Consider the following 25,768-nt stretch of genomic DNA (forward strand, 5'->3'; position numbering starts at 1 on the left):
ACATACCCCGCATCCCCCTTCCCGCACCCCCCCAGCCATGGATGGCCCTCATCTCTTTGTAAATAATACTGAATATGATAATATTCCTTAGTTGGGAATGGAGTGGAGAGAGGGGCTCTGGGTGGCTCAGTCAGTTAAGCTTCCAACTCTTGATTGCAGCTCAGGTCATGATCTCACAGTCATGCGATCAAGCCCTGTATTAGGCTCCCTGTTCAGTGGGTAGCCTGCTTAAGATTCTTTCTCTACCTCCCTCAGCCCCTCTCCAGTTCACACTCACTCTCTCTCTCTCAGATAAATTAAAAAAAAAAAAAAGAAAGAAAAAAGAATGCAACCAGCTTGGAGGATTTTGTCTCTGGCTTGTTGAAGGGAGTTCAGATGTCTTTCATTATGTTACAGCTGGCGCGGCACAGCAAACTGAAATCACAGAGTCACTGTACATAAGATGGAAAGATGGAAATGCAGCCCTCATTTAAAATCCCCAAAAATAAGTGTGTTATTTTATACTAAGTTGAATTTTCCTTTGATTACAAAAATAAGCTGTTTTTATGAGGTTCAAAATGCAAAGATTTACACTGAATTTAGACAATTTCCAGACTGCTCATTATACTTCATGCAGGTTGTAAATATTTGCCAAACTCTATAAATTAGGCTTTGTAACCAAGTCCTCAGATAAGCCCATGAGTTAAGTACTATAGAAATTAAATTATAAAAATGTTATGTGTTCTCTTTTGTTTATAAAAAGACAAAGTCAGGTAGTTTATTGCAGGTAGTAAAATCTTACTTTAGTAAATTGAACTGAATTCCAAGACCGCTTTGCTGAACTTGAATTATGTTGAATAGAAAGCTTACTGGAAAGGTTCATGACAAAGGCCCTGAAGAACCTCCCCCCAATCCCCAGACACACAGTTTCTCCTAGGGATCAGACCACTGGCCTCACCTTGTTAGTAATGCAAATTCCATGGGGGTGCTTGGGTGGCTCAGTCAGTTAAGCCTCTGACTTTGGCTCAAGTCATGCTCATGGAGTTCCTGAGTTCGAGCCCCATGCCAGGCTCTGTGCTGACAGGCTGAAGCCTGCTTCTGATTCATTCATTCATTCTCTCTCTCTCTCTCTCTCTCTCAAAAATAAATAAACTAAAAAAAAATGCAAATTCCCCCAACCCATGGAATCTGAAATTCTGGGGGGCAGAACCCAGGAGTGATCTGTTTTAAACTAAACTGCCAGGTGATTCTGATGCAGGGGGAAGTGTCAGTCCTGTTGGTTTAGCATACAGATGGACTTAGTCCAAAAATCACAATGATTTTGAACTCTTGAACTTACACAAGTTTTTATCGAATTGATTGACTACAGCAAACAGGTTAGTCTGTAGACTTGTGGATTCTACCGACCTAGCCATTGATTAGAATTCACTCAGTAAGAACACAAAAAGCACCATTATAATGATTTAGTGTCTGTGACCCACACAATAGCTTTGTTTCAGAGCACTCCCTGTTAAAATGCTGTTTCTTGACATGCAGGGTTTTTTTAAGTTTATTTATTTTTGAGAGAGAAAAAGGCATGAGAGGGGCAGAGAGCAAGGGAAAGAGAATGGTACGCCGGCCCCACGCTGTCAGTGCAGAGCCTAACGCAGGGCTTGAACACAGGAACCTTGAGATTATGACCTGAGCCAAAGTCCAACACTTACCCGAGCTAGCCAGGTGCCCCAGAATGCAATTTTAATTATATTATACATGTCAGTGGTTCTCAAAGTGTGGTCCCCCAAGTAACAGCTCCAGCAGTACCTGGGAACTTAATCAGAGATGAAGATTCTCAGGCCCCGGCCCTACTGAATCAGTAACCAGGTCCTCCAGGTGATTCTGGTGCACACCCAGGTGTAAGAAGCACCCCCCCACCCCCCCCACTGTGGAGAAGCTTATTTTTCTCCCACTTCCCTAGCAGACTCCCTGGTCTGCTACCCAGGCTCACTTGAGCCAATGCCTTCAGAATGCTAAAGTAGCTAAATTATTCATCTCAGCTTCCTGTCATCCCAGCCCCAGTATATACTGATTGATTAAAGTTTTCACCCCCTTGCCTCAGTGTTTTTTGAGGCTCAAGTCTGAGATAGGATGTGTGTGTTTGTGTTTTCATGCCTCCAAAACTGAAAGTCAGCATGTTACGGTTTTTACTTTAAATGTTTTTGGATTCATGTGGAACAAAGCAGTGATGGCTGGTTAAAAAGCTCTCTTAGGGACAGAGCTGTGAATCAGCCAGTGTGTGGGTGTATGTTGTAACTTTCAAGTGTCCCCTCCCTCCTAGGTGTTTTCTTCTTGCCAAATGAAGATAATGGGGTTCATTTGGCTTATTGCTGGGTTGAATTTAGAAACCATCTCTCTCTCTGCCTCAGAAGGGAGGACTGCCATCAGTGGTTAATCTGTGGAGGGGGAAGGCTTGTCTCCTCGGGCCTCTCACGACCATCTTCCATGTCTTTTGCTCCCTCGGTTCCCATTGTGCTTGTAAAGACCAACTGTCCCAGAACTCAGTACTTCAGTGTCGCATCCGTGGTGCAAGCATCAGCTCTGAGCTTCGTGCTTTGTCGCCAGAAGCCGTAGTTCCTTTCAACCACAGGCTGCAAACTCAGATGCCTGCAGGAGCCAGGAAGATGATGTGAATAATGAAAAAATGCCAGGCGATGACAAACAGGGAATGGTGTAGACAGTAGCGAGTTGGGGTATACATACACTCTCTAGAGGGTTGGGGGGCACCATCTACTTACTTCCAGTCACTTTTCTAACTATCTAAGAACATGGGCCTTGAGGTTGTTAGATTGTTGAAGATGGTGGTGCTTTATCCATAAGATACCAACATCTAGATTTTTTAATATGAGACCTGATAAAATGTTGACAAATTATTCATTTTTTAATAATTTTTAAAATTTTATTTATTTTGAGAGAGAGCACGAGTTCTGGAGCAGGGAGAGAGGGGGCCAGAGAATCCAGAGCCCACTGTGGGGCTTGAACTCATGAATCTGTGAGATCATACCAGGGCCTATGCCAAGAGTTGGATGCTCAACCGGCTGAGCCACCCAGGTTCCCCATATTCATTTTTTAAACATCATGTGTGCCAAATGACAGACCTGTCTGTGGCCCATTTAGAACCTTAGGTCTAGACCTCAGTCACTTTGCACCATGAACGTACTTACAGTAAGATGAATGCTGATATTTACTTAATGTGTTTATTTCATTGTCACTTTAAATAAAGACGCCTGTTGGTGCACCTGGGTGGCTCAGTTGGTTAAGTATCTGACTTCAGCTCAGGTCACGATCTCATGACTTGTGTGTTCAGGTCCCGTGTTGGGCTCTGTGCTGATAGCTCAGATTCTGTCTCTCTCTATCTCTCTCTGCCTCTCCCCTGCTCTCTCTCTCTCTCTCAAAAATACATAAATATTAAATTTTTTTAAAAAACTAAAAAAAAAAAGATGCCTGTTTTTTTTTCTTTGTACCTTCATTCATCCAGTTATTCATTCAAGATTTTTTTTTTGGATGAATTCTAAGGTTGGACAAATCATTTCTACTACAGGGGCTTTTTTATTCTCACACAAAAAAGTAGAGAGTTGTACCAAGTGACCCTTAAAGTTATTTTCTCCTATAAGAATTAAGGAATCTCTTTGCAAGAGAATGTATATTAGATGTCAAGGACAGTATGGATTAGTTGTTTGGTGGACACTTGAATAAAAGTAGAAGTCCCTAGACTAATGTAGGTCACAGCACTAACTCTAAGACCAGTCTTGAATCTGTTATGATAGGAGGTTCTGTGGTTAGAGACGCAGTGGGTGAGAAAAGTATTTCCATAAAAGAGGCAGGACTTTGTACCCAGAAAAGGGAGGGCCTGCTGGTTCACTATGGCGATGTCCTCAGTGTGCAGGCTGTGCAGGTGTGGGGGGCGGGGGGCGGGGGGAGACATGAGCAGAGAATCAGAAGTAGAGGAATATTGTACCTGCAGTGGTAGATCCCGTGTAAAGATTGGAGTGAACACTTTTGATTGGGAAATTAGGAAATCAGGCCAAGCCTGTGGCTTGCTGTGAGTGCCAAGCTGAGAGGCTTGTGGAACGCATCCCAATGATTCTAGGGAGGTGTCCTGGGAGGGATACAGCAACAGTCTTTACATTCTCAGATCAACACATGGTAGTAATATGTGGCCGCATCGCTCCTCAGCGTCCGGGTATCAGCAGCCCCTGGGAACTTGTCTGAGCAGAAACTCAGGCCCCACCCCAGCCCTGAGGAATCACAATCAGCATTTGAATAAGATTCCATAGGTACTTTGCACGTTATGGTTTGAGAAATATTGAGATAGAATGCAAGAAAATCAGTCATACGTGGCTATAACCAGTTACACGTGGAGGAAGGCCTGAGACGCCTCTGAATAGGAATCCAGAGGGCTTGTTCCTGGGTGAGGGGAAAGAAGCTATGGTGGAGATGAGATTTTGAGTCCGATTAGCTGGGAGTATGATATACAGATACGGATATCAGAAAGTGAGGGCCCAGTGACACATCAGGACAGAGTGGGGGAAAAGACAATAAATTTGTTTAAAATACGTTCTCTACCATTTCCCAAATGCAGGAGTATTGCTTATGGTAGAGCGGGTACTTCCACCACATTCTAGTAGAAAGCACAGAAGAGTACACAGAAGAAAATAAGTGCCCCCCCTCCAGAGTGCATTACCCCATCTTCTGTATCTTTTTTTAAATTGAAGGGAAATTCACATAATGCAAAATGCACCACTTTAAAGTAAGTGGACAATTTCGTGCCATTTAGTAGATCACAGTGTTGTGCAATAACCACTTCTGTCTAGTTCTAGAACCTATCATCCATCCCCCAAAGGAAACCCCATTTTTGTTCCCTCCAGTCCCACCCCAGCTACCCCCGTGTGTCTTTTTAATTCACACAGTTTTCTTTCATATGCAGTTGGGTTCATACAGTTTATAGAGTTTAATGTACTGTATTTTATCATTTAAAATTTATATCGTGCATTTCCTTGGTCTTTTTAATTTTTTTTTAATGTTTATTTTTGAGAGAGAGAGAGACAGAGCACAAGCAGGGGAGGGACAGAGGGAGCTAGAGACACAGAATCTGAAGCAGGCTTCAGGCTCCAAGCTGCCAGCACAGAGCCTGACACAGGGCTTGAACCCACAAACTGCGAGATCATGGCCTGAGCTGAAGTCAGACACTTAACGGACTGAGCTACCCAGACCCCCCATTACCTTGGTCTTTAAAATTTTTTCTTGAGCTTCGGAAGAATTGTAAATCCCCATGATCTTTGAGGTAGATTTTCTTGGTGTTACCAGCTCATCTTTAGAACAAGCCCCCTAGGTGCTTCTGTGCAGAATGTGGGGACTCTGTGAGGGATAAGTTCTCATTGCAGGGGCCTTCTCTCCCTGCTGTGTTTCATGAACTGGACAGGTTTCCTAAGAAGAGACTCTGCTGTAGGCCCAGTGCAGAGCAGCTCAGTTTGCCCTAATTGCGAGTGTTATCAAATGATGCCACCAAGGGAATGCAAAATGAGTTCTCTAATTGCTCCAGAAGTATCGTGTGAAGTTTGGATTTCACCTTTTGGCCCCGGGGAGAGAAAAATGTTACCGGCTTTAAACTGCTTCCCTGCTTAACGCATAGCTCCAATTTTTGCTGCTGGCCGAAATTGTTGTTGTGAACATGAGCCTACACACCTGTTCATATGTTTTCTGATCTTTAAAAAATAGGGTGAACGAGGAGATGGGTGGGATCTGAGATGAGACCTTGTTGCCTCTGAGCACTATTATCTGGGGTAAGTTTAATAATCGGGCTGGTGGGGGCGCTAGGGTGGTTCTGTTGGTCAAATTCTGGACTTCAGCTTGGGTCATGATCTCATGGTTCATGGGATCGAGCCCCATGCCTGGCTCTGTGCTAACAGTACGGAGCCTACTTGGGATGAGATTCTCTCTCTCTCTCTCTCTCTCTCTCTCTCTGTCTCTCTCCCTTTCTCTCTGCCCTGCCCCTGCTCACATTATCTCTCTCAAAGTAAAAATAATAATAATCAGGGCCAGGCAAAGTGCAGCCCATGGGCCAAACGCAGCCCTCAGCCTGAGTTTGGATACCCAGTGAGCTGAGAATGGCTTTTTACATTTTTAAAGGGTTGTTAACAAAACATAAAAACTATACAACAGGGCATCATATGTGGCCTTCTTAAAGCATAAACTATGTATTTTCTGGCCCTTTACAGAAATGCTGACCAGTGACTGCCAATAAGTACAATAAGAACAGCAGCAATGGAATTTTTTAGTTTATATTGAATACCAGGTAATGTTCAAAGCGCTTAACATATATAATCTCATTTAACTCTCAGAACAGTCCTCTGGCCTGGGCCTGACTATTATCATTTTACAGAAGAAAGAAATCAGCCCAGAGAGGTTGAGTAACTTGCCGAAGATCACACAGCCAGTAAGTGGCAGAGCTCGGGCCTTGAAGCCAGGCATCAGATTCACTCTAGATCCTATATTCTGTCACCGCCCACCACTTCCACCTGAACAGTGTATGATTTTACTGTGCCGTTGAGGTAAAAGTTAACATCCTTGCCTGTGGGAGTTGAAATCATAAGGCAGCACTTCCCAAACTGGTGGTCTGCAAAATAGATTCATCACAAAAGCCTACATTTAAAGGAGGCTCCCTGGTCAAGGAAGCATGAGAAAGCCGTGTTAGGTTTCTTCACCATCGCACTCCATAAAGCACTATTATCCTGGTATATGTCAGCACCACGGGGATGGTGTTCAGCTATTTGCCAAACTTTTTTGTTTCTTTAAGCCTGTTGAAGGCAATGAAACGCCTCCAAAACTATTGCTTTCCAGTAAACTGTCAACAAGCAATGCCACAGAGGCATTCTCAGCCCCATATTTTCCCAGAAGTGTGAAAGCAACGGAATCTAGGCATTCATTTATTCATCTCTATCATACGTATTCTTTTTTTTTTCCATTTTCCTGCTGTCACATTTCTTCTCTCACCTTCCCTCCTTTTTTCCCCCCCCATGGGAAGGTTGGAGGACTCTTCCTTTAAAGGCTGGAAAGGTAATGAAACCCGGCCCCTTTCTAGCATCTTCTATTGAAAGTCCTATTTGGTTTATTGGATCACCTATAGATTTGATTTACCTGAGCTATGTAGGTAAGAGTTGGCCAGGGGCTCCCTGATGGGTTATATTAACCACAGAGCCTCTGTGTGTAGAAATACCTCTACCATTCACTTCAGCATGTCTCAGTTGCCAGCTCTGTCAGCTGGTACAGGTCAGGAGGAATGTAACTTTGGGGCTTACAAGTACAGGCATCATCTGGAGAAACCACTTCATGGAAACCTTTTAATTCACTCTTCCTTTACCACCAGGATTTTTGTAAATTTGACAGCTATGACCCAAAGTGCACTTTCACAAAACTGGCTCCTGACTGGTGGAGGGTGATGCTCTTGGTTTTCGTAAAATCTTAAAGTTCTTCAGTTACGTTAGAATTCTCTGTGCAGATGCCAAAAAACAAATGTTGCATAAAGTAAAGTAAATATCTCATTTTTGTGAATGAGTTCTGGAGTTTGTAGGATTGGGGCTGCTCTGTTGAGGCAGGAAGGAGCATCATGTATTGTTATAAAGTCTGTAGGCATGAAGGAACGTAAGGCATTGGTGTATTGAGTGTATAGGTGTACTTCCATTTTCTTCTTTGTGTTTCTTCAGCTGGATCTGCAAAATAAACTGGCAAGAGACAAATGAACAAAGAAAAGGTGTGCAAATTTATTAATGTTTTGTGCACGGAGCATCACAGAAGGAAGCAAATACTCCAAGGAGCAGGGATATTTGAGAATTTGTACATCCTCTTAGTAGGGGAAAGAAAGGGGACCAAGGCCACTTACAGGAGAGCAAATGAATTTTAGGAAAGATAAATGGGCCCTTAGGAGAATAGATGGACATGAGAATTTTATGACTGTTTCTATTAGAGTGTGGTGCCAAATTTTCGTCTTCCAGAAGAGGTTAGAGCCACTTCTGCGTATAGATTTATGACAATGGGGTTCTTTCAGCCAGGATCTGCTTTTAGTCAGATAAGGGATTTCAGGAATTCAGATGCCTTCAGTTCAAAGTAATTTTTGGACCAAAGCATCCTGTTTTGGTGTGGCGTATCTTGAGTCCCTTCACCAGAATATACACTGGAGTACATATCTGGAGTTAGTTGTGATCATTTGAGACAAGGTTCTAGAGCTGCATGAAGACAGCTTAGGCAATGCAACAATTGTCTGTTGGAATGATAATGAACAGAAGCCCCTCTGATAGGGGGAGTTTGACACTTCAGCTTCTGAGTGATGACCCAGAACAGCATGGTGTCCTCCCATTTCTTATGACTATTTAGAGGGTCTTTTTGACCTAACTACCCAGGTTGTCAAGATAACCAGCCAGGCTGACAGACTGTTTTGACTGTCTGTGCGTGCCTGCACTAGTTTTGACTAGAAAAGGATAAATATCATCCAGGCCCTTCCAAATTTATCTTTCAAACACTGCCACATATACCCCTTTATGGCAGCTAATTCCTGCCCAAACACTCATTCTCCATGATCTGAAGGCGATTTAAGAATTAGAGGGCACTCGGGTACCCAGGTGGCTCAGTCATTGGCTAAGTGTCTGACTTTGGCTCAGGTCATGATCTCACAGTTCATGGGTTCGAGCCCTGCTTTGGGCTCTGCGCTGAGCCTGGAGCCTGCTTCAGATTCCAGATCTCCCTCTCTCTCTGCCCCTTGCGTGCACATGTGTGTGCGTGCTGTCTCTCAAATATAAACATAAAAAAGAAAAAGAATCAGATGGCACTGAATGCATTCCTCCTTTTATCTTGATCAGCTTTACTCTGTGGATGGAGAACAGCAGACGAAAACCTTGTATTTTCTGGAAGGTACTCAGATGATGTCAAGAGAAAAAGGCCCTAGTTGTTCTTCCTTTATTTTTCTCGGATCTTTGAGATTTGAAAAGTTTATCAGAATTATTTTTGACTTCCCAGGGGCTTTTGAGATTACCACTGAGTCGTCTCTCTACTGAGCTTTTGTTTTTTTCTGTGAAATCCCCAATTGCTATTCGGATGCCAGTTTCAGTATATTGATTATTATTTACAGGCTCCTTAATTTCCTCTTTGATCCTGGGGTTTTTTTTTGCTGGATTGTATCTAAGATTGCCAAGTTTGGCTCCTTTATTATGTGTGAGAATCCTCAGCCTCTCTGTTACCTTGCACTCCTCTCTCTCAGGGTAGAAACTGTGGTGGCTTTCAGGTTCCGATGCTCGATTCATTCTTGCTAGCAATGTTGTCTTTGTCTCCCACTTTGCCTTCTGTCCCAGGCCAGGAGGGAATTTCCAGCACTGTCCTGACGGTCTCCTATGACTGACACTCAGTGCATTCTACCTGCATTTTCCTCTCTTTAGGAGAACCTAGAGGAAGTCGCTGATGGGAAAGAAAAAATTGTTTTATTTTTCCTTCTTAACGTGATAAAGAAGTTGGTCTGTGATACACAAACACCAGTAGATCTGCTTCCATTTAATTTCAGAATGGATTCAGCATCCCAGATGAGCACCTTTGAAAGTTAAAAAATGTGGATTTTTTTTTGTCGGTACCTGCCTAAATCACCAGCCTCTCTGATGAGGCTTTGGGGTTATGGTGGGATTCAGAACTGATGGCCAAGAAAGAATTCTTGAAGACATCTGTGGTGCAAAAGGGTGATTTATTAAAGCACAGGGACAGGACCTGTGGACAGAAAGAGCTGCCCTGGCGTTGTGAAGGGTGACAGGTTATATACTATGGAGTTGGGGAGGTGGAGGCAAAAGGGAAGTTTCCAAAGAGATTTCCATATACTAACGAAGACTCAGAGGATACTGGAGGCCTAGCTATTGTCCAGCTAAGGTTGTTTTTCCCTCTAGCAAAGCATTAACATTAAGACAGTAGGATGTTCTGGAGAAACGTTATACTCCTTGTTTGTCAATGGGCTGCAGGTTATAAGGAAATTTAATTTTACCTGCCATTTTCTTCTTGTCTTTGTTTCCTACATCCCTATGGAGGGGTGATGTTAAGGTCCCCAGGAAACTAAGTCTACAAGTTTCTGAAGATTAGGCTATTGTGAAAATTGCCTTTTTTCTCATAATTTACTAAGATATTTGTAAATTGATAGAGATTCACGTCCTGTATGACTGTGATCTCTGTCAGTTCTTTCCTTTGTTTTTGGGCAGCCAGGTGTGCCTGAGGAATATCACACAGACCCCACCTGCGGGTGGGGGTGTGCCAGCTTGTACTCGGCCCTTATCAACCAGACCGGTGGTGGTGCAGGTTGTGTTCGACTCATGTGCCCCAGCGCTGGGGAACGGACCTCCGTCTTGTTTCTTTACCAGTTCCCTAATAAGTGTTCTTCCCAAAGCCCAGGACTTCCAGACCAGGCCTGTCCAGATTCTGTGCTTGCCTAGCTCGGAACCAAGGGGAGCTGTCACTTCTAACTGGCTTCCACAGGGCCATCTCCCGCTGCCTTGTGAAATCCTGGAACATCGCCAACAGATGGATTTCCTGTGGAACATCCTTTGAACCAACTTCTTTCTAGCTGCCTGCTCTGCTTTTGTAATGCTTGCAACTTTCTTTAAAATGCATAGCACAGGGGCGCCTGGGTGGCACAGTCCCTTACGTATCGGACTCCAGCTCAGGTTCATGAGTTCAAGCCCCGCGTGGGGCTCTGTGCGGACAGCTCAGAGCCTGGAACCTGCTTCAGATTCTGTGTCTCCCTCTCTCTCTGTCCCTCCTTCTCTCTTTCTCAAAAATAAATAAACATTAAAAAAGCTCTTTTAAATACTTAAGCACACACAGTGATGTTTGTGTAAATTTAATCTAAAATGGGTAATGAAGGTTTAAAATTTGAACTGTCTCAATTGGCAGTACTCACCCTAAGGGTGGTTAGTTAGCATTTGAAAGACTTGAATCAAAAGCTTCTAGGCCATTCATTATATTTAAATTAGACTTCAATAAAATTATCTAAAAACAAAACCAGACAAGCCTATCCTCCTGTGGGCATCTCCATACCCTCTTTAGTTATCTTTATCTGTGATCAGTACCAAATGCTCCCAAACTAGCACATTGAGTGTCATCTGGAGGACCTGTTGAAATGCAGGTTGCTGGGCCCCATCCCCAGAGTGGCTGATGGGTACATTTGGGGTGGGGCCTGAGAATTGGCATTTTTTTTAATGTTTAATTATTTTTGAGAGAGAAAGAGTGCAAGCAAGGGAAGGGCAGAGAGAGAGGGAGACAGAGAATCCGAAGCAGGCTCCAGGCTCTGAGCTGTCAGCACAGAGCTGGGTGTTGGGCTTGAATATACAAGTAGTGAGATCATGACCTGAGCCGAAGTCAGATGCTTAACCAACTGAGCCACCCAAGCACCCCTCTTTTCTTTTTATTTTTTTTAAGTTTGTTTATTTTGAGAGACACAGAGACAGTGGAAATGGAGGAGGGTCAGCGAGAGAAGGAAACAGAGAATCCCAAGCAGGCTTCACACTGGCAGTGCAGAGCCCATCTTGGGGCTAAAACTCCTGAACCATGAGATTATGACCTGAGCCAAAATCAAGAGTTGGACACTTAATTGAGCCACTCAGGTGCCCCATGTCCAGGCTTCTAAAATGTCTTATAAGCCCCCAGGGGTTCCAATATACAGCCAGCTCTGGAAACTACTAATCTGGTCTCTGATATCCACATAGTTTACTTAAAACAGTGTACCAGCTGAAAATATCTTTTGCTTGGCCTGACCTCAAAGTTAAATATTGACAATTTAATGGCAACTAATTCTAACATATCCTTACAACTGAAATCATTCACCTTGCGTATAGAGACCCATAAGAGAAAACACATAGGGTTCTACCTACAGTGTCTTTATTTGGGAGTCCGATCCCCTTTAAAGTTCAGATGCCTTCCTAAAACCAAGTTTCTAGTTTATTATATAAAGATATAGTTACTCCACTGATTATTCATCTGGAGATATGTGAAACATTGCAATTCTACATCCTAAGTACCTTATAAAGAGTCTTGTTTTACTGCACCATTAGCCCCTGTGGAAATCTTTACTTGAAAAGCTTCATAGTTTGCCCCTAGTGCATTGTGTAGGGGAGGAAAAATAAATTTCCCTGTACCCTTCTGAATTCTTTGCTGAGATACCCACCTCTAATAAAAAGAGATTAACAGGAGAAAAAAAAAATTAATTATGTGTGTACAGGAGCCCTACAAGACAAGAAAGACTGTCTGATAATCAGGTAATTGAGGTTTACATGAGCCTAGGAGAAAGGGGGTAAGGGTCTGGGGTTTCAAAGGCAAGGAAGACAGTCGGGCACGTGGGTGGCTTGGTTAGTTAAGTGTTCGACTCTTGATTTTGGCTCAGGTCATGATCTCATGGTTTGTGGGTTTGTGCCTTACATAGGGCTCCTCACTGACAGCGTGGAGCCTGCTTAGGATTTTCTCTATCCCTTTCTCTATGCCCTTCCCTTGCTTATGTGTGTTTTCTCTCTCAAAATAAATAAATGAACTTGAAAAAGGCAAAGACAATTCACAGAAAGATGGGAATGGCAAATGTTTGGTAAACAAATGATTATCATGCCCTTTGGAGAAGACCTTATGTTAAAAGAGAAAAAAAAAAAAAGCAGAAAAAACTGTTATCTTTGGTAATAGCTCTCTTCCCAGTACAAACCCTCTAACTAAATTCTTTTAAGCAGTTAAGAGAGAGGTAAAAAGCTCTTTTTGAATTTACTGGGCTTTGATTGTCTTCAGCTCAAAATAATCCACATGCCAGAGTGGCACATTCTGGGGTGGCTTGCCCTGGGAAAGATGAAAAAATGAGAGGATGCTCACAAGTACAGCATGCTGGGGAGGTGCAGAAACTGCGGGTTTGGACCCCCGGCTTGATCTTTTGGGTTGGTTTCCCTGCACACATGCTGCACTGATCCACTCACGAAGGCCAGACCAGAGGGAGGCGCCCAGTGTAGTAGGAATCATAGGGTGAGTGGGTCACCAATGAGCCAATGAGTGTGCTCAACGTGTGTCAGGAAATGATCCTTCTAGAAACACACAGCCCCAGGCTTGTAGATGCACCTTTTGGGGCATGATGTAGATGGTTAACATATGTGCTTATTTTCATCAATACAAGAAAACCCAAGTCACTTTTCTTTGGCTTCTTTTAGTCTGAAACATTCAAAGAAGTTCATGTGCATCTAGTTCACCTGTGGTGCAACTTTCCAACTGAACTCTAGGGCTCTACTGACACCTGCTGGCATGTTTTCTGTTGAAAACAAGGAAACAAAACACTTCACCTATTTCCTAAAATCTTTTGGCCTTAATATGCTAGGTGTGCATTACCTGGAGGACAGGAGAGAGAAAGAAAGGCCTGATGGCACCTTGTCATGCCAAGGAGGGAGTTGTGTGAACAAGCCCCGAGGAGGGGCTGACAACAAAGTTTTTCCTGCCTCGCAGCCCTGCACCAGCCACTCTGTGTTCTTGGGCAAGGCCCTTGACCCTCACTTCCATCATGTCAAAGAGAAGAAGCAACAATGTCCCCCACCCCAGTGCCCTGTAGGGCTCGTGAGGATTCCATTGCCATTTCCTCCTAACTAATGCATAAGTACTGTCACTGGAGTGATGACTTCAAAGGTCACTCCCGGAGACCTTTCGGTCACAACAAAGATTCTTTACCAGGGTTGTATTTTCAAAAGAGGATGAAAGTTGTTTCAGCCTCCTCAGAGCCAGGTATCTCTGTAATTTATTTTTAGAAACAACTACATCAGAATGCTCAGAAAAATCCAGTGAACAGTCTCGGAAATTGTCCACTTTTTTATCCCCGGAAACCAAGAGCTCTTTGTTTTGGGACACATAGCAAGCCTTCGGGTTCAGAAAATGCTTCCCAGTTAATGCCAACCAAATTATTTATGTTTTTCTGTCTCCTCTTGGGAGACTCTGTGTGGGCCTGTGGTTTATTAGGCCAATAACAGGATATTTGAAGGTTCCCCAGGGAATTATACTCCCATATTTAGTCTGACAGAGGAAGTGAAGGCTGCTGATGAAAATAATTGAGCATTTCTCTAATGCTACCATTGCCTTTTCTTCCTCATCCCTCAGAATCCTGATTTCACCATCAGGAGGCTTTTGATGCTGTTTACGTTTCCTCTGGAAATAGCCTTTTCTAGTTGTGGAAGGAAATTTACCTCTCATGGCTCCTAAGTCCTCCTTTAGAAAGTTGTTAGGTATGACTGGAGCATAAAGAAGAAACCCAAAACTCTCTACTAGATTCACACGTACCAGGACAGCTACTGTCAACATGAAAACAAAACAGAAAATAACAAGTGCTGATGGGATGTGGAGAAATGGGAAGCCCTGTTCACTGTTGGCAGGAATGTAAAATGACACAGCTGCCATGGGGAAGAGAATGGTTGTTCCTCAAAAATTAAAAGTAAAAGGGTGGCTGGCTGAGTGGCTCAGTAGGTCCAGGGTCTGGCTCTTGGTCTCTGCTCAGGTCATGATCATGACTTGTGAGTCGGGCCCCACATCGGACTCTGCGCTAACAATGCAGAGCCTGCTTGGGATTCCCTCTGTCCCCTCTCTGCCTGCCTCTACTCCACTTGCACTTGCTCTCTCTCAAAATAAACTTTAAAAAAGTTTTTTAATTAAAAATAGAATTACTACTTGGTCCAGTAATTCCATTTCAGAGTATCCAATAAAACTGAAAGCAGGAACTAGATAAAATATTTGTACACCACTCTTCATAGAAGCATCATGAATCACAATAGCAACCCAAGTGCTCATCAGCCGATGAATGAATACACCACATGTGGTCTACACACACAATGGAATATTATTCAGCCTTAAAAATGGAGGAAGTTCTGTCACCTGCTGCGACCTGCCTGAGCCTTGAGGACATTATGCCAAGTGAAATAAGCTACTTAAGTTTGTCAAAGGGCAAATACTGTATGACTCCATTCTTATGGAGAACCTAGAATAGGCACATTCCTAGAGACAGAAGAATTGTGGCTGCCAGGGTTGGCGGTGGGGAGAGGAAAACAGGGAGTTGTTTAAAAGGGATAGAGTTGCAGTCTTGCAAGAAGAAAAGAGTTCTGGAGATGGATGGTGGTGTAGGCTACATAGCAGTGTGAATATTAATGCCACTGACCTGACCTGTTCACTTAAGATTGGTTAAGATGATATTTTTAATGTCATTTGTTACTTTCTCACAGTAAATTAAAATCACACACATTTGATAGAACTCAGTCTTTACCACTGACCCTTGCAATGACTAAATCACTAGGCCGTGTTAAACCTAGTAGTATTGTCTCGTGCTATCTGGCAGAATGTTCCGTAATGATGGAAATGTTCTTTATTTAAAAAAAATTTTTTTTACGTTTATTTATTTTTGAGAGAGAAAGATGTGAGCAGAGGAAAGGTAGAGAGAGGGAGACACAGAATTAGAAGAGGCTCTAGGCTCTGAGCTGTCAGCACAGAGCCCAGTGCGGGGCTTGAACTTATAACTTTGAGACCATGACCTGAACTGTACTTGGAGGCTCAACTGACTGAGCCACCCTGGCGCCCTGAAGGAAACATTCTTTATATATGCTGTCCAATATGGTAGGTACTAGCCCCTCATTAACATTGGAGCATTTGCAATGGGATTAGTGAAAGGGAAGCACTAAATTTTACTTTTATGCAGTTTAAATTTAAGTAGCTGCATGTGGCTAGTGGCTACCATACTGGACAGTGCAGATAGAATATACATTTATAATACTATTGATTCCAAATTATATCCTCTTCTGCAACACAGAGCTATAGCAGTCACACTATAAACCAAAGAAGGTAAGGCATTGGCTTTTGTGGAGGCCCAAGCTCTGTTTTAACCCCCAATATCAATTTGCTGCAAAGCATTGTTGCCAAGAGTATGATTCTTTATTTTAGCAACTTGGTATGGCATTCATTGGCATCAGTCCTTGGACCTAAGGGCAGAGTTGGCCTTAATTCATAGGCCAGCCTTTTCTAGGAGAATGTCCTTAAGGGACCCAAATTCCTTTACTGCCATGCACAGTCTTCTTTCACTTTTCCCTGTAAATCCATGGAGTGATGTTATGAACTAAAACTGAGGTCCAAATCCTTAAACAGAAATTATGTAAGCACTTCGCTGTTTGCTCTGGACACCCTGGCAATCAGTGCGTGCTTTACTTTTTAAGGCTTTGCTGGAAATCACAGACAGGTAAGATATGTAAGAAATTCTTAGATTGAAATAGAATCACACGATAAAATCGATGAACCCCAAATGCTCTCATCCTCTAAAATGGGAATAGCTAAATATGTCATCACATATTGTATAATGTTGCTTAGAAGTAATGAAGATTGCCAACGGCTGAAAAAGGACTTCTATTTAAACAGGCTGCAACTGGAAGGTTTAACGAGTCAATCAGGGGGCAGCGTTCCTTTGTGACAACCCAGCGTTCAATGATGCTATAGATGTTACATTTATCTTCATGGAAAGAATGAAAGCTGTTTATTAAAGAATAAAGCATGGCCTGCAGAATGAAGACTGCTCTGTGGCGGGAAGGAGATAAACGAAGCGTTTACATTATTCTTACACAAAATGGATACAAGCTATGTAATAAAAACCACCAGTTTTTAGCTCCCGTAGTTTTGCTTACCAAAAATGCCTTTTCTTTCTCTTTCAGCAATGGGTAGAAGGACTGAGATCCATCATACACAACTTCAGGGCCAACAATGTCAGTCCAATGACCTGCCTCAAGAAACAGTGAGTTTTGTTTCTGTCACTCTTTGTTCTTGGCTGTTAAAAAGCAAAAGGTCAGATTAGGAGGTGACAGCTTAGTATACAGCCAGGCAGCGTCTTACTTGCCTTCCCCTCCATGCTCCTGACCTTGGAGAGAGTTTCCCAATATACACCTGTACCCTCAAGCCACTCGGCAAGGCATGTGTGATGAACCCATAGCCCAAAACTGATGTGAAAGGAATGCTCGATAGCAGGAAGATGCTGGAAGCTCAGCATCCCCTGCCAGTATCCTCTGGGTAGTAGGCACCAACCTTTGTGTCCCCCAAAGTGCTGATCATTAGTTCTCCATGCTGGGGCCGTAGTTGGATGCTGTGGTAGCTGGAGCCTGTTTTGTGAGACTGAGAAATGGGGAGTATGGCCAAGGGAAGCACTTACAAGAGCACCCATTGCTAGGGTCAAAAAGGAGCACTGGTCCGGGGACTGTTCAGCACACAGGGATGTGCGATCCACACATACTGGCCTTACTCCGGCTCACTGTATACAAAATCCAGGGGCGTACCTCACTGGTAGATTTGTAACCCTTCCCAAGTTATGCCATCAGGGTGACGTGAAAGTTTCTCAAGTAGACATCCTAGCCAAAGCCAAAGTCAGACTTTGACAAAGCAGCAGTCAGTGGAGGAGTGGGGCCGCCTGCCTATATTATAGACCATTGATAGGCAGTTGTAGGTGCAGAAAGGAACTACACTGAGGAAGTATGGGAATAAGCCTGCACTCTCAACCTGGCCCAGCAGCAAGGGTGTGACTCCTTGGACTGTCAGGCAGTAGGAAGGGAGGTCAGCCCTTGGGGTACTTTCATTCTTACTTTTGGTCCTTTTGACAGGTGCTTTAAGAGTATGTGCTCTTGACTGTTGTATGTGCTTGGCTGCTTCGTTGTTGGGTGACTCTTGGCAAGGTCTTAGCCTTGTGCCTCACTGTTCTAATCTGTGAATGGAGACAGTGACCGTAACTCATTTTACAAGACTACCCCACAGGTGCAGTGAGGTCCTGGAAAACGCCCAGCGTAGTGCCTGGCTCCCAGTCCTCCTTCATTCACTATTAGTAGTTTTGATTTTTATGCCATCCCTCCCATTTTCTTTCCATCATCTTAGCAGGGGGTAGTTAGTCTTGTAAATACCTATTTGTTGTGCAGTGACTTCTCCTTTTCCTCTGCAGTTGCTGTGGCATGTTGTCTTAAAAATAAAGAGCCACAGTGGATATTTGACATTATACTTTGGGCATTGATCGAATCCCAAAGAATCTGAGACTTTGAGAATGCCCACTTACGTCTGAGGGGCCCCAGTATCCATATCTGGACACAAGATCATACCTGCTCCCAGTGGTATTATGCTCAGATCCCTTTATGGAGCTGGTGTTCACCCATCTGCCAGCCACCATGAGGGTAGCTCATCAAGAGGCCACACCTTTCCACTTCTGCAGAGAATCACCCTCTGCTGAAGGATAGTCAGTGTGCCTGGGAGACTGTACTCCTCCCTCTGCCTGGTGGGAAGCCCATGACTGATGATGGGCTAGAACAGGCTAGAAAAGACCAGCCCCCATGCCACCAAGTCGGGTGCACATCCCACTCCAGAGCTCCCCGTGACATCAGGCTAAAGCACCAGCAGAGACCACAACTTTGTGTGACTGTTCTCCCTGCCCTTTCTGCTTCCCTTATGCCTGTTGTCTTGAAAACATCCATTGAAAATGAGTCACTTGTGCTTCTAGGAAACCGATGTAAGACAGAAACTCTACCAAATTGTCATATTCTGCTTGTTATTAGAAGTTTATTGACTGGAAACAATGAGAATGTGCATTAATAGCTAAGAACTGTCTTACCATCAAAGTACAAATAACTGTTGTGGGTCCCTGTGTGTCAGAAAAGCAATGAGTTGCTTCCCATCAATTTGAGTTAATGAACTTCTCTTACTATTGGAAATTAAGGAAGGTGTCCATTTGATCTGTGCTTTGCTTCTCTGGGAGCTGGAAGTGGAGGTCCCTATGGGTCCTCAGGATAAGGCTGGCTGGTGTCAGCATACATTTGCATTTCTTACCACCTTAGTCAAGATTATTTTTATTTTATTATTAATATTTTGCCAGAATTTTTTAAAGTTTATTTTAAGAGAGAGAGTGAGAGAACACAGGGGAGGGAAAGAGAGAGGGAGAGATAGAAACCCAAGAGGCTCCACACTGTCAGTGAGAAGCCCAATGCAGGGCTGGAACTCACGAACCATGAGATCATGACCTCAGCCGAGATCATTTGGATACTTAACTGACTGAGTCACCCAGGCGCCCCCTCAGTAGAGACTATTAAGGATGAGAACAATCACCAAGTAAGTACCCACAATTTGTTTTGCTCAGTGCAAGCACCCAATTTTCTAATTCATCTAAGGTTGCTGAGAAAAATACAGAACTCCAGTTAAATTTAAAGTTCAGTTAAGTAATAGTTTTTAAGTGTAAGTATATCCTGTGCAGTATTTGGAACATACTGCATTATTTTTCTAAAATAATTATTTTTCTAAAGTTCTAATTTAACTGAGATTCATGTATTTGTATTTGCTAATTGTGATGACCATAAATTCATCTCACAATGTATTATTGTCTCTGAATTTCAGGATAAATGTTCTTTGTTTGAATGAACTTTCTTTTAAAGTTTGTAACTGGCTTGAAGTATTCCTCTTAAGGAACATTAAAACAGTATTGTTATGGTTGTTTTCCAGCTGGATGAAATTGGCATTTATGACCAACACAAATGGTAAAATTCCGGTCAGGAGGTAAGTCGATCATCATTCCTGTCTGTATTTCATACCCTGGGTCGACCCTCGTGATACCAGACCAAAGAGAGAGCCCCTTCACAAGTGATTGTTAATTGCTTTCATTAAAGACCTTTCCGGAAGCATAGTCTAAATCACTCCATCAAATGCTGTGTTCAATTTGTAAAACTCCTTTGTGAATGTAAAGTTGCATTTTTCCTCAGAATGGGTAGCATTAACTCTACTTTGATGAAGAACATCTTCAGATGTAGCAACATTCTTTATATCTTCAAGCAAGTGGGCTTTGAGGATTTTAATGTCTTTTGTCTACTTGCTCTGAGCAACCATTAGCCAAAATTAAAGAAGTTGTACTGTGCACCTGTAGCGGGAGTGTATACAGACTGTGTCTTCGGAAGCACGGTGCCTCTGGACAGCACTTCTTATTCTGGGCCTTGTTCTTCCTCTGGGGGGCAGTGGGAGGGAGGAGGTGGGCTCCTTTGGCTTCTTGACACTTGATCTCTAGATGCACTATCCCTTGCACTACACACTTTTCAGAGCTGTCACTTTATCCCCTCACTCTGCTCAAGTTAACAATGACAGTGAAAAACAATGGCATAAAGCCTGAAAGGAATCAAGAAGGAAGGGGAAAAAAAATGAAGAAAACATGAACAAAATGTGTTTTCCACAGGGGTTCTTTAATACTTAAACGGATGTGTTTCACCCTCTTAGGATTCCCCATGCTTGCTTCTTTTCTGCCTCTCTACTCCCTTACTGGTGTTAGGACTTGCGAATGGTCTGCGGGTACCCCCGGAAGCTCCCGAGATGGCAGTGATAGGGATTCTTTACCAAACTCTCCTGGTATCTTTTTGGGTGGCATTTGTGTAAGCACTTAATGGAAATTCCAGAAGCCGGAGCAGACATCAGTTGTCCACATGAAACCAGGAATGTGTTTGGATTCATAAGCCCAAGCCCATAGCCTGAATTAGTCATAGGTTCCCCAGATACGAACCCATTCTTCTAGGATTCTCCAGACCTAGGTTGATGTTGACTTCATCTCTGGATACCACTTAAGCGAGGAAGCCAGCTGAAACAGCAACAAACAAAACCCAGAGCAACTAGGTAGAATCTTGTCTGAGAACTGCTGTCTTTCAGAGATGAGGTGAGCAGGTCCCCAGCAACATCGCACATGCATTTGAGCACATGCATTTGGGCTGTGGCATGCTGACCACACTTAGCCATTTCTGGCTTTTCTCCGTCTCCCTCTTTGCCCAGGCACTTCATTCTGCCTTGAAGCCTCCATTGTGTGTCCCTATGAGATTCTCTCCTTACTCTCTCAAAATTACTCTTTTCGCATTTGACAGAATTGTCCTAAAAACCATCATTTTTCTTAATTCTGTGTTCGATAACAACCCATGTGACATGACAGAAATATCAATGAGGAAGTTAAAAGCATACAAACCATAAAGAAGACTACGGACTGTATTTTTACTTAACCTTTTATTGAGGGCTTACCAAATTGTAGACCTCATGCGTTTGTTGTGGCCTTTACAAATCTAGATGTAGGATTCTCTGCTTTTTATTAACTTACTAGCAAACCCATTTTATGTCTATTTTAGAAAAAAGTAGACCTTGAAAAAAAAAACACAGCACCCTTGACTGATTACTGTTGGCAAAGATACTTCACACTGATCTTTATTTTGCTTAAAATTCTTTGTTGAGCAAAAGCAGGACAATTATTTTACTGTATCTCAGCATCCTACAGCTATTGCCCAAAATATAGTACATTTTTCTTTAAAAGCAGTATTAAACTTAGCGCAGACAGAAATGTGAATAGAAATGTATGTTGGATATGTTTTTATATATCTTACTTTTATATATCTTTCTTCCAAGATAAGGTTCAGGAAATGGACAAAGTAGAAACACATAGATTGCAATCAAAGCACTTCTAACTAGCAATTCTGGTTTCATTTATAGGTATTTATAATCAAGCCATTGTTAGACAAGCTTGCAAGTCTTAGGATTTCAAAGATCTTTATCTACCATGTTCACGTGCAAAAATTATTACCATCCTTATGTCGTTTTCTTTAGCTCTCTTTCACATGAACTCTTTGGTGCCTGCCAGTATTAACAGGTGTTTGACACAAGACATCTGTGATTTGGGGGCAATTTGTTAGAGCTGATGGAGAATTGATAGCAAGCCAGAAAAAAAGCGGAGAAGTCTTCTGGTAGATGAGCTGCCAAGGGCTAGGTGGAAATTATTCCGAATGTTTTAATGAATATGAAGAGTAAACCCTTTTAAAATGTCATATTATCACTATCATTCTGGAGTTCCTAAAATGGAAACTATCAGTATAGTGTGCATGCTGTTAAAAGGGGTCTGGCTTCATAGTTGTTACATAGCTTGGGAATGGCCTCTGCTCTTGAGTATGAGCCAAAATTTAATATCCAGGAAGTTGCAGGAATGATTAATGAAGAAAGCCTTAACTCTTTATCTCCCTCTTTTCTTTCTATGTACATAAACTTAAGCAGTCTGCCTTTCTCTCAAAGTTATAAACACATGCTCAGTTTATCTCCCCACCTAGACCAAGGCTTTCGAAAGTCACTCTTTTCTTTGCCATTTCCTATTCTTTGTAACCTGGAGTTGGAACTAATGGCTAGAGAGTCGGGAAATAGTAGCCAGACAAAAAGTATGGGCTGTGGTGGGAAGTGGTCTTAAAGGAGGCCGTTGTGTTAAAAAAGAAGGCTGGGAGCTTCAAGTATGATCAGGGGACCCCAACTCCTATGTAATCTGTACATGTCCTGAAGGCCTCATTTTCTATGAAAATGGTAGGACTCTGCTGAGGCGTCACTCCATGAGTCCAACCTGAGTGTTTCAGTAAATGGTGTTAAAACGATGGAATGGATTGTAGGCCCATTGAGGACAAAGAATCCTGTTGGTTTTTTAGGATTATTGCTGTCTTTATCACCTATAAGTCTACTGGAACATGGAATTGAACCATGACTCTAATAGGACTGGGCTCCAGTCAAGGGTATTTGCTTTTGTAGCATTTCCTTTGGGGAAGGTGGTGTATTTTGACTCATCAAAAACTCATTGAGTATCTGTGAGCCATGAAGCACTAACCTGTACTCTGTGGATGTGAGGCTGTATATGAGAGCTGAATAAATCCCAGTCCTTTATAAACACTCTCCTACGAAATGCCTATAATGGTATGTTAAAATGCCCCTAGGTTGTGATAAATGTGTTTCTCTCAGGACCCTGTTAAAAGGTATTCTGCTGGGCCTCTAATGTAACTGGAAACTCCTAAGAATTCACCTTTGTGCCACAACTCCCTCCCCTTATCTCTGAGTGAATCCATTGTAAGGCCCACGTCTGATTCTGATAGCTGCCTGGAGCAATGGCAATAAATGCACTTTATTAGACCAGAGGAACGGTCTTTTCAGCCTCCTTGTTCCTATTTTCCACCTTGGGTTTGGTCTCCTTTAGAATGAGGTGAGCAAATCTGTGATGACATTGCCCAGCCCAAGCCCCCTTAGAAAAGAGGGACCAGAAAAGGAGCCCCTCTGGCCACAATGCCATTTCTCACCTTTATTCAGTGCAGTCATTTGTTGGGCTGCGACTTTGTCCTCACTAATATAACCCTACATGGATTTCCTTCTCTCCTGATATAGGACACCCTAATATTCTCTCTGTCTCTCTGTCTGTCGGGGTCTCAGCCCCAAGTGCAAATGCATGGACTTCCTCCTCCTATGAGACATTCTTGTTCTACTTCCTCTTTACATCTTGGCCTTTCAACAAGCTCTAGCCAAAGGATTCTATTCCTATAGACTCTTCCTTTTCTTCCTACTCTCCAACCCACATCCAGGCCCTGTACCTGCTACATTCATGACCAAATCAGTCAGTTTTCATCTCATTTTTCGAGCCTCTCCAAACTTAACCAAAGCTCAAGTTCACTGAGATGCCCCTGAGGTTACTATACAGTTTCCTCTTGTCCCAGATCTGGGGATGCTGGGGCCTATAGCTCTCATGTTAACACACATTTTAAAAAGGAGAGAGAGAGAGAACCTTGAATAGCTACTTTCCCCTATTTTATAAAGGTCAGGTAAATTGCTTCTCAACCTGATTCAGTGTATGAAAATTCCATGAACTTGAGAAGTGGAAAATGTGAACATAGCACCCTCTATCCTAGAAACGGATTTACTTGATGTCAAACACATATGCTCTACCATGTCTGTAGATTTGTTAAAGAGAATCCGCGAGCCTCCCTATACTTGAATACAGCTGTCTCAAGCACTCTTAAAAATGTACTTCTTGAAGTATTCTTGGACCGAGTATGAAACAACAAAGCTTTGAATGAACACATAACAACTCCTTTTCCTAAAGTTAGATCTTCCCAATCTGTTTTGGGAAGTTGTACTCTGCAGTCGAAGAGGTGTTTTCTCCCACTCATTCAAGATAATTGGCGCTCAGTGCTTACATTTGGAGCTGGCCTCCACTTATGTGAATGGCAGAATGCATGACAGGGTTGGGCATGGGGAGGCGCTATTCCCAAGCTCCTTGTGCTTACAGAGAAGGCATTCCAAAGCCAGGCTTCCCAGATGAAAGTAAGCTCTATCTTCAGGTTGGACTTTTGAAATGAGAGTTTCAGTTAATATGGGCTTCCATATTACCTTCCATACTACTTCCATAATACCTGGGCTTCCAAACACGGAATGAAGGAAGTCTCTTTTGATTGGCTAAGGCACGGCTTAGAGCCAAACATGAATTCTAGGGTGCCAGCTCATCTCCTCAGTAGCTGAGTGTCATCAATGCATTTCTCGTAGGAAGTCAGCTCATTAAGGTTACTTATTCTACTAGCCTTGATGCACACCATCCTAGTTAAAAGGCAGCATCGTTATTCAAAATTACCTTGTTTCAGGAGAGGGCCAAGATACTGAGGAAACATAGAATACATTCACCTAACTCCACTCCCCACCATGCCTTCACTTTCTCAATAAACTTCCTAAGCTGTAAGGCAGCTGGCACTTCAGAGTAGCTCAATGATGCTTAGCTCAAAAAATTTTTTTCAAAATTTGTCTAATAATGCATGTCAGCTGCAGTACCAAGGCATAAGGGCTATCACCAGTCTAGACTGAGTTCTAAATTAGGAGATTACTTTTTTCCCCCAAACCTATGTAGTGTCAATATGAGGTTTTATTCTACACCAACTGTCCCATCTGCCATATTCCTTTTCCTCGAGAAAATTATTTGTTTGGTAGGACCAAAATTTATCATTGTTTTGTCCAACAGTTTGTATCTCCCAGGGCTTTTTGTGGGGAGGGGAGGGAGAGAGAGATCATGAGCAGGGGAGGGGCACGGGGGCTGAGGCAGGCTCTGTGCTGACAGATGTGGGGCTTGAGCTCAAGAACCCTGAGATCGTGACCTGAGCCAATGTCGGATTCTTAACCAACTGAACCACCCAGCTGCTGCTCTTCAAGGGCTTCTTGTGTTCACAAGCACCAGGGGGACACCTGTCTTAGAATCAGACAGAACCAGAGGGATATTGCAGGAGCTAGTTAGGGAAGTAAAAAACACCCAGAAGTGAAAACTAATTGTATTTTCCTTTCCTGTCTCCACCCCCCTATCCCACATCCCTAGTATTTCTTAGATTTTTGCCTCCACAAAATCAGTATTAACCATAACTTTTTCCCCCTTTCTTTTCTGCCCTAGTATTACTAGAACCTTTGCATCGGGGAAAACAGAAAAGGTGATCTTTCAAGCACTCAAGGAGTTAGGTCTTCCCAGTGGAAAGGTATTTATGAATTTAATTATGTGTTTATAAAACGATTTTGCCTATTTATGTTCTCCTATGTAATAACCTGGATTATTTAACACTGATCTCATTTAGATTCAGAACTAGATTCAATCACATATAGTACAGGTAATTTTCTCTTCTTCTCCTTGCCTGCCTTTTGTTCCCTGGGCATCTAGCCTAAATGTTTTCAGATTCAAATAGTGTACTTCAAAATGTTTTTGTCAGTTTCATTAAGGAAAAGAAATGATAGCCAGCCTTCTCATCTAGACAGCTTGTGGAAAGCTTATTTTCAAGAAGCCCATCCACATTGCCTCGACCAAGCGCAATGTCAGTGTTCTTCAAAGTGACTGTGGGATACTTTGAAAAGCACTCCTCCCTACACAAACCATTTCTGGTTTTGGTCCCTTGAATTT

The 25,768-nt window shown here is 42.8% G+C and overlaps 1 protein-coding gene across 8 annotated transcripts in view; it reads left to right on the plus strand.

The window, feature by feature from the left end:
- Window positions 1-25,768, plus strand: part of PLCB4 (phospholipase C beta 4) — a 166,992-nt gene that overhangs the window by 39,909 nt on the left and 101,315 nt on the right. For all 8 annotated transcript variants that reach the window (XM_077749141.1, XM_077749143.1, XM_077749142.1 and 5 more), the window contains 3 exons: window positions 16,722-16,801; window positions 19,531-19,584; window positions 25,271-25,352. In XM_077749141.1, coding sequence (XP_077605267.1) covers window positions 16,722-16,801; window positions 19,531-19,584; window positions 25,271-25,352 — 216 coding nt within the window. The remainder of the gene's footprint in view (window positions 1-16,721; window positions 16,802-19,530; window positions 19,585-25,270; window positions 25,353-25,768) is intronic.

This window comes from Crocuta crocuta, unplaced genomic scaffold (assembly GCF_008692635.1).
Source record: "Crocuta crocuta isolate KB4526 unplaced genomic scaffold, BGI_CrCroc_1.0 scaffold407, whole genome shotgun sequence".
NCBI classification, from domain to species: Eukaryota; Metazoa; Chordata; class Mammalia; order Carnivora; family Hyaenidae; genus Crocuta; species Crocuta crocuta.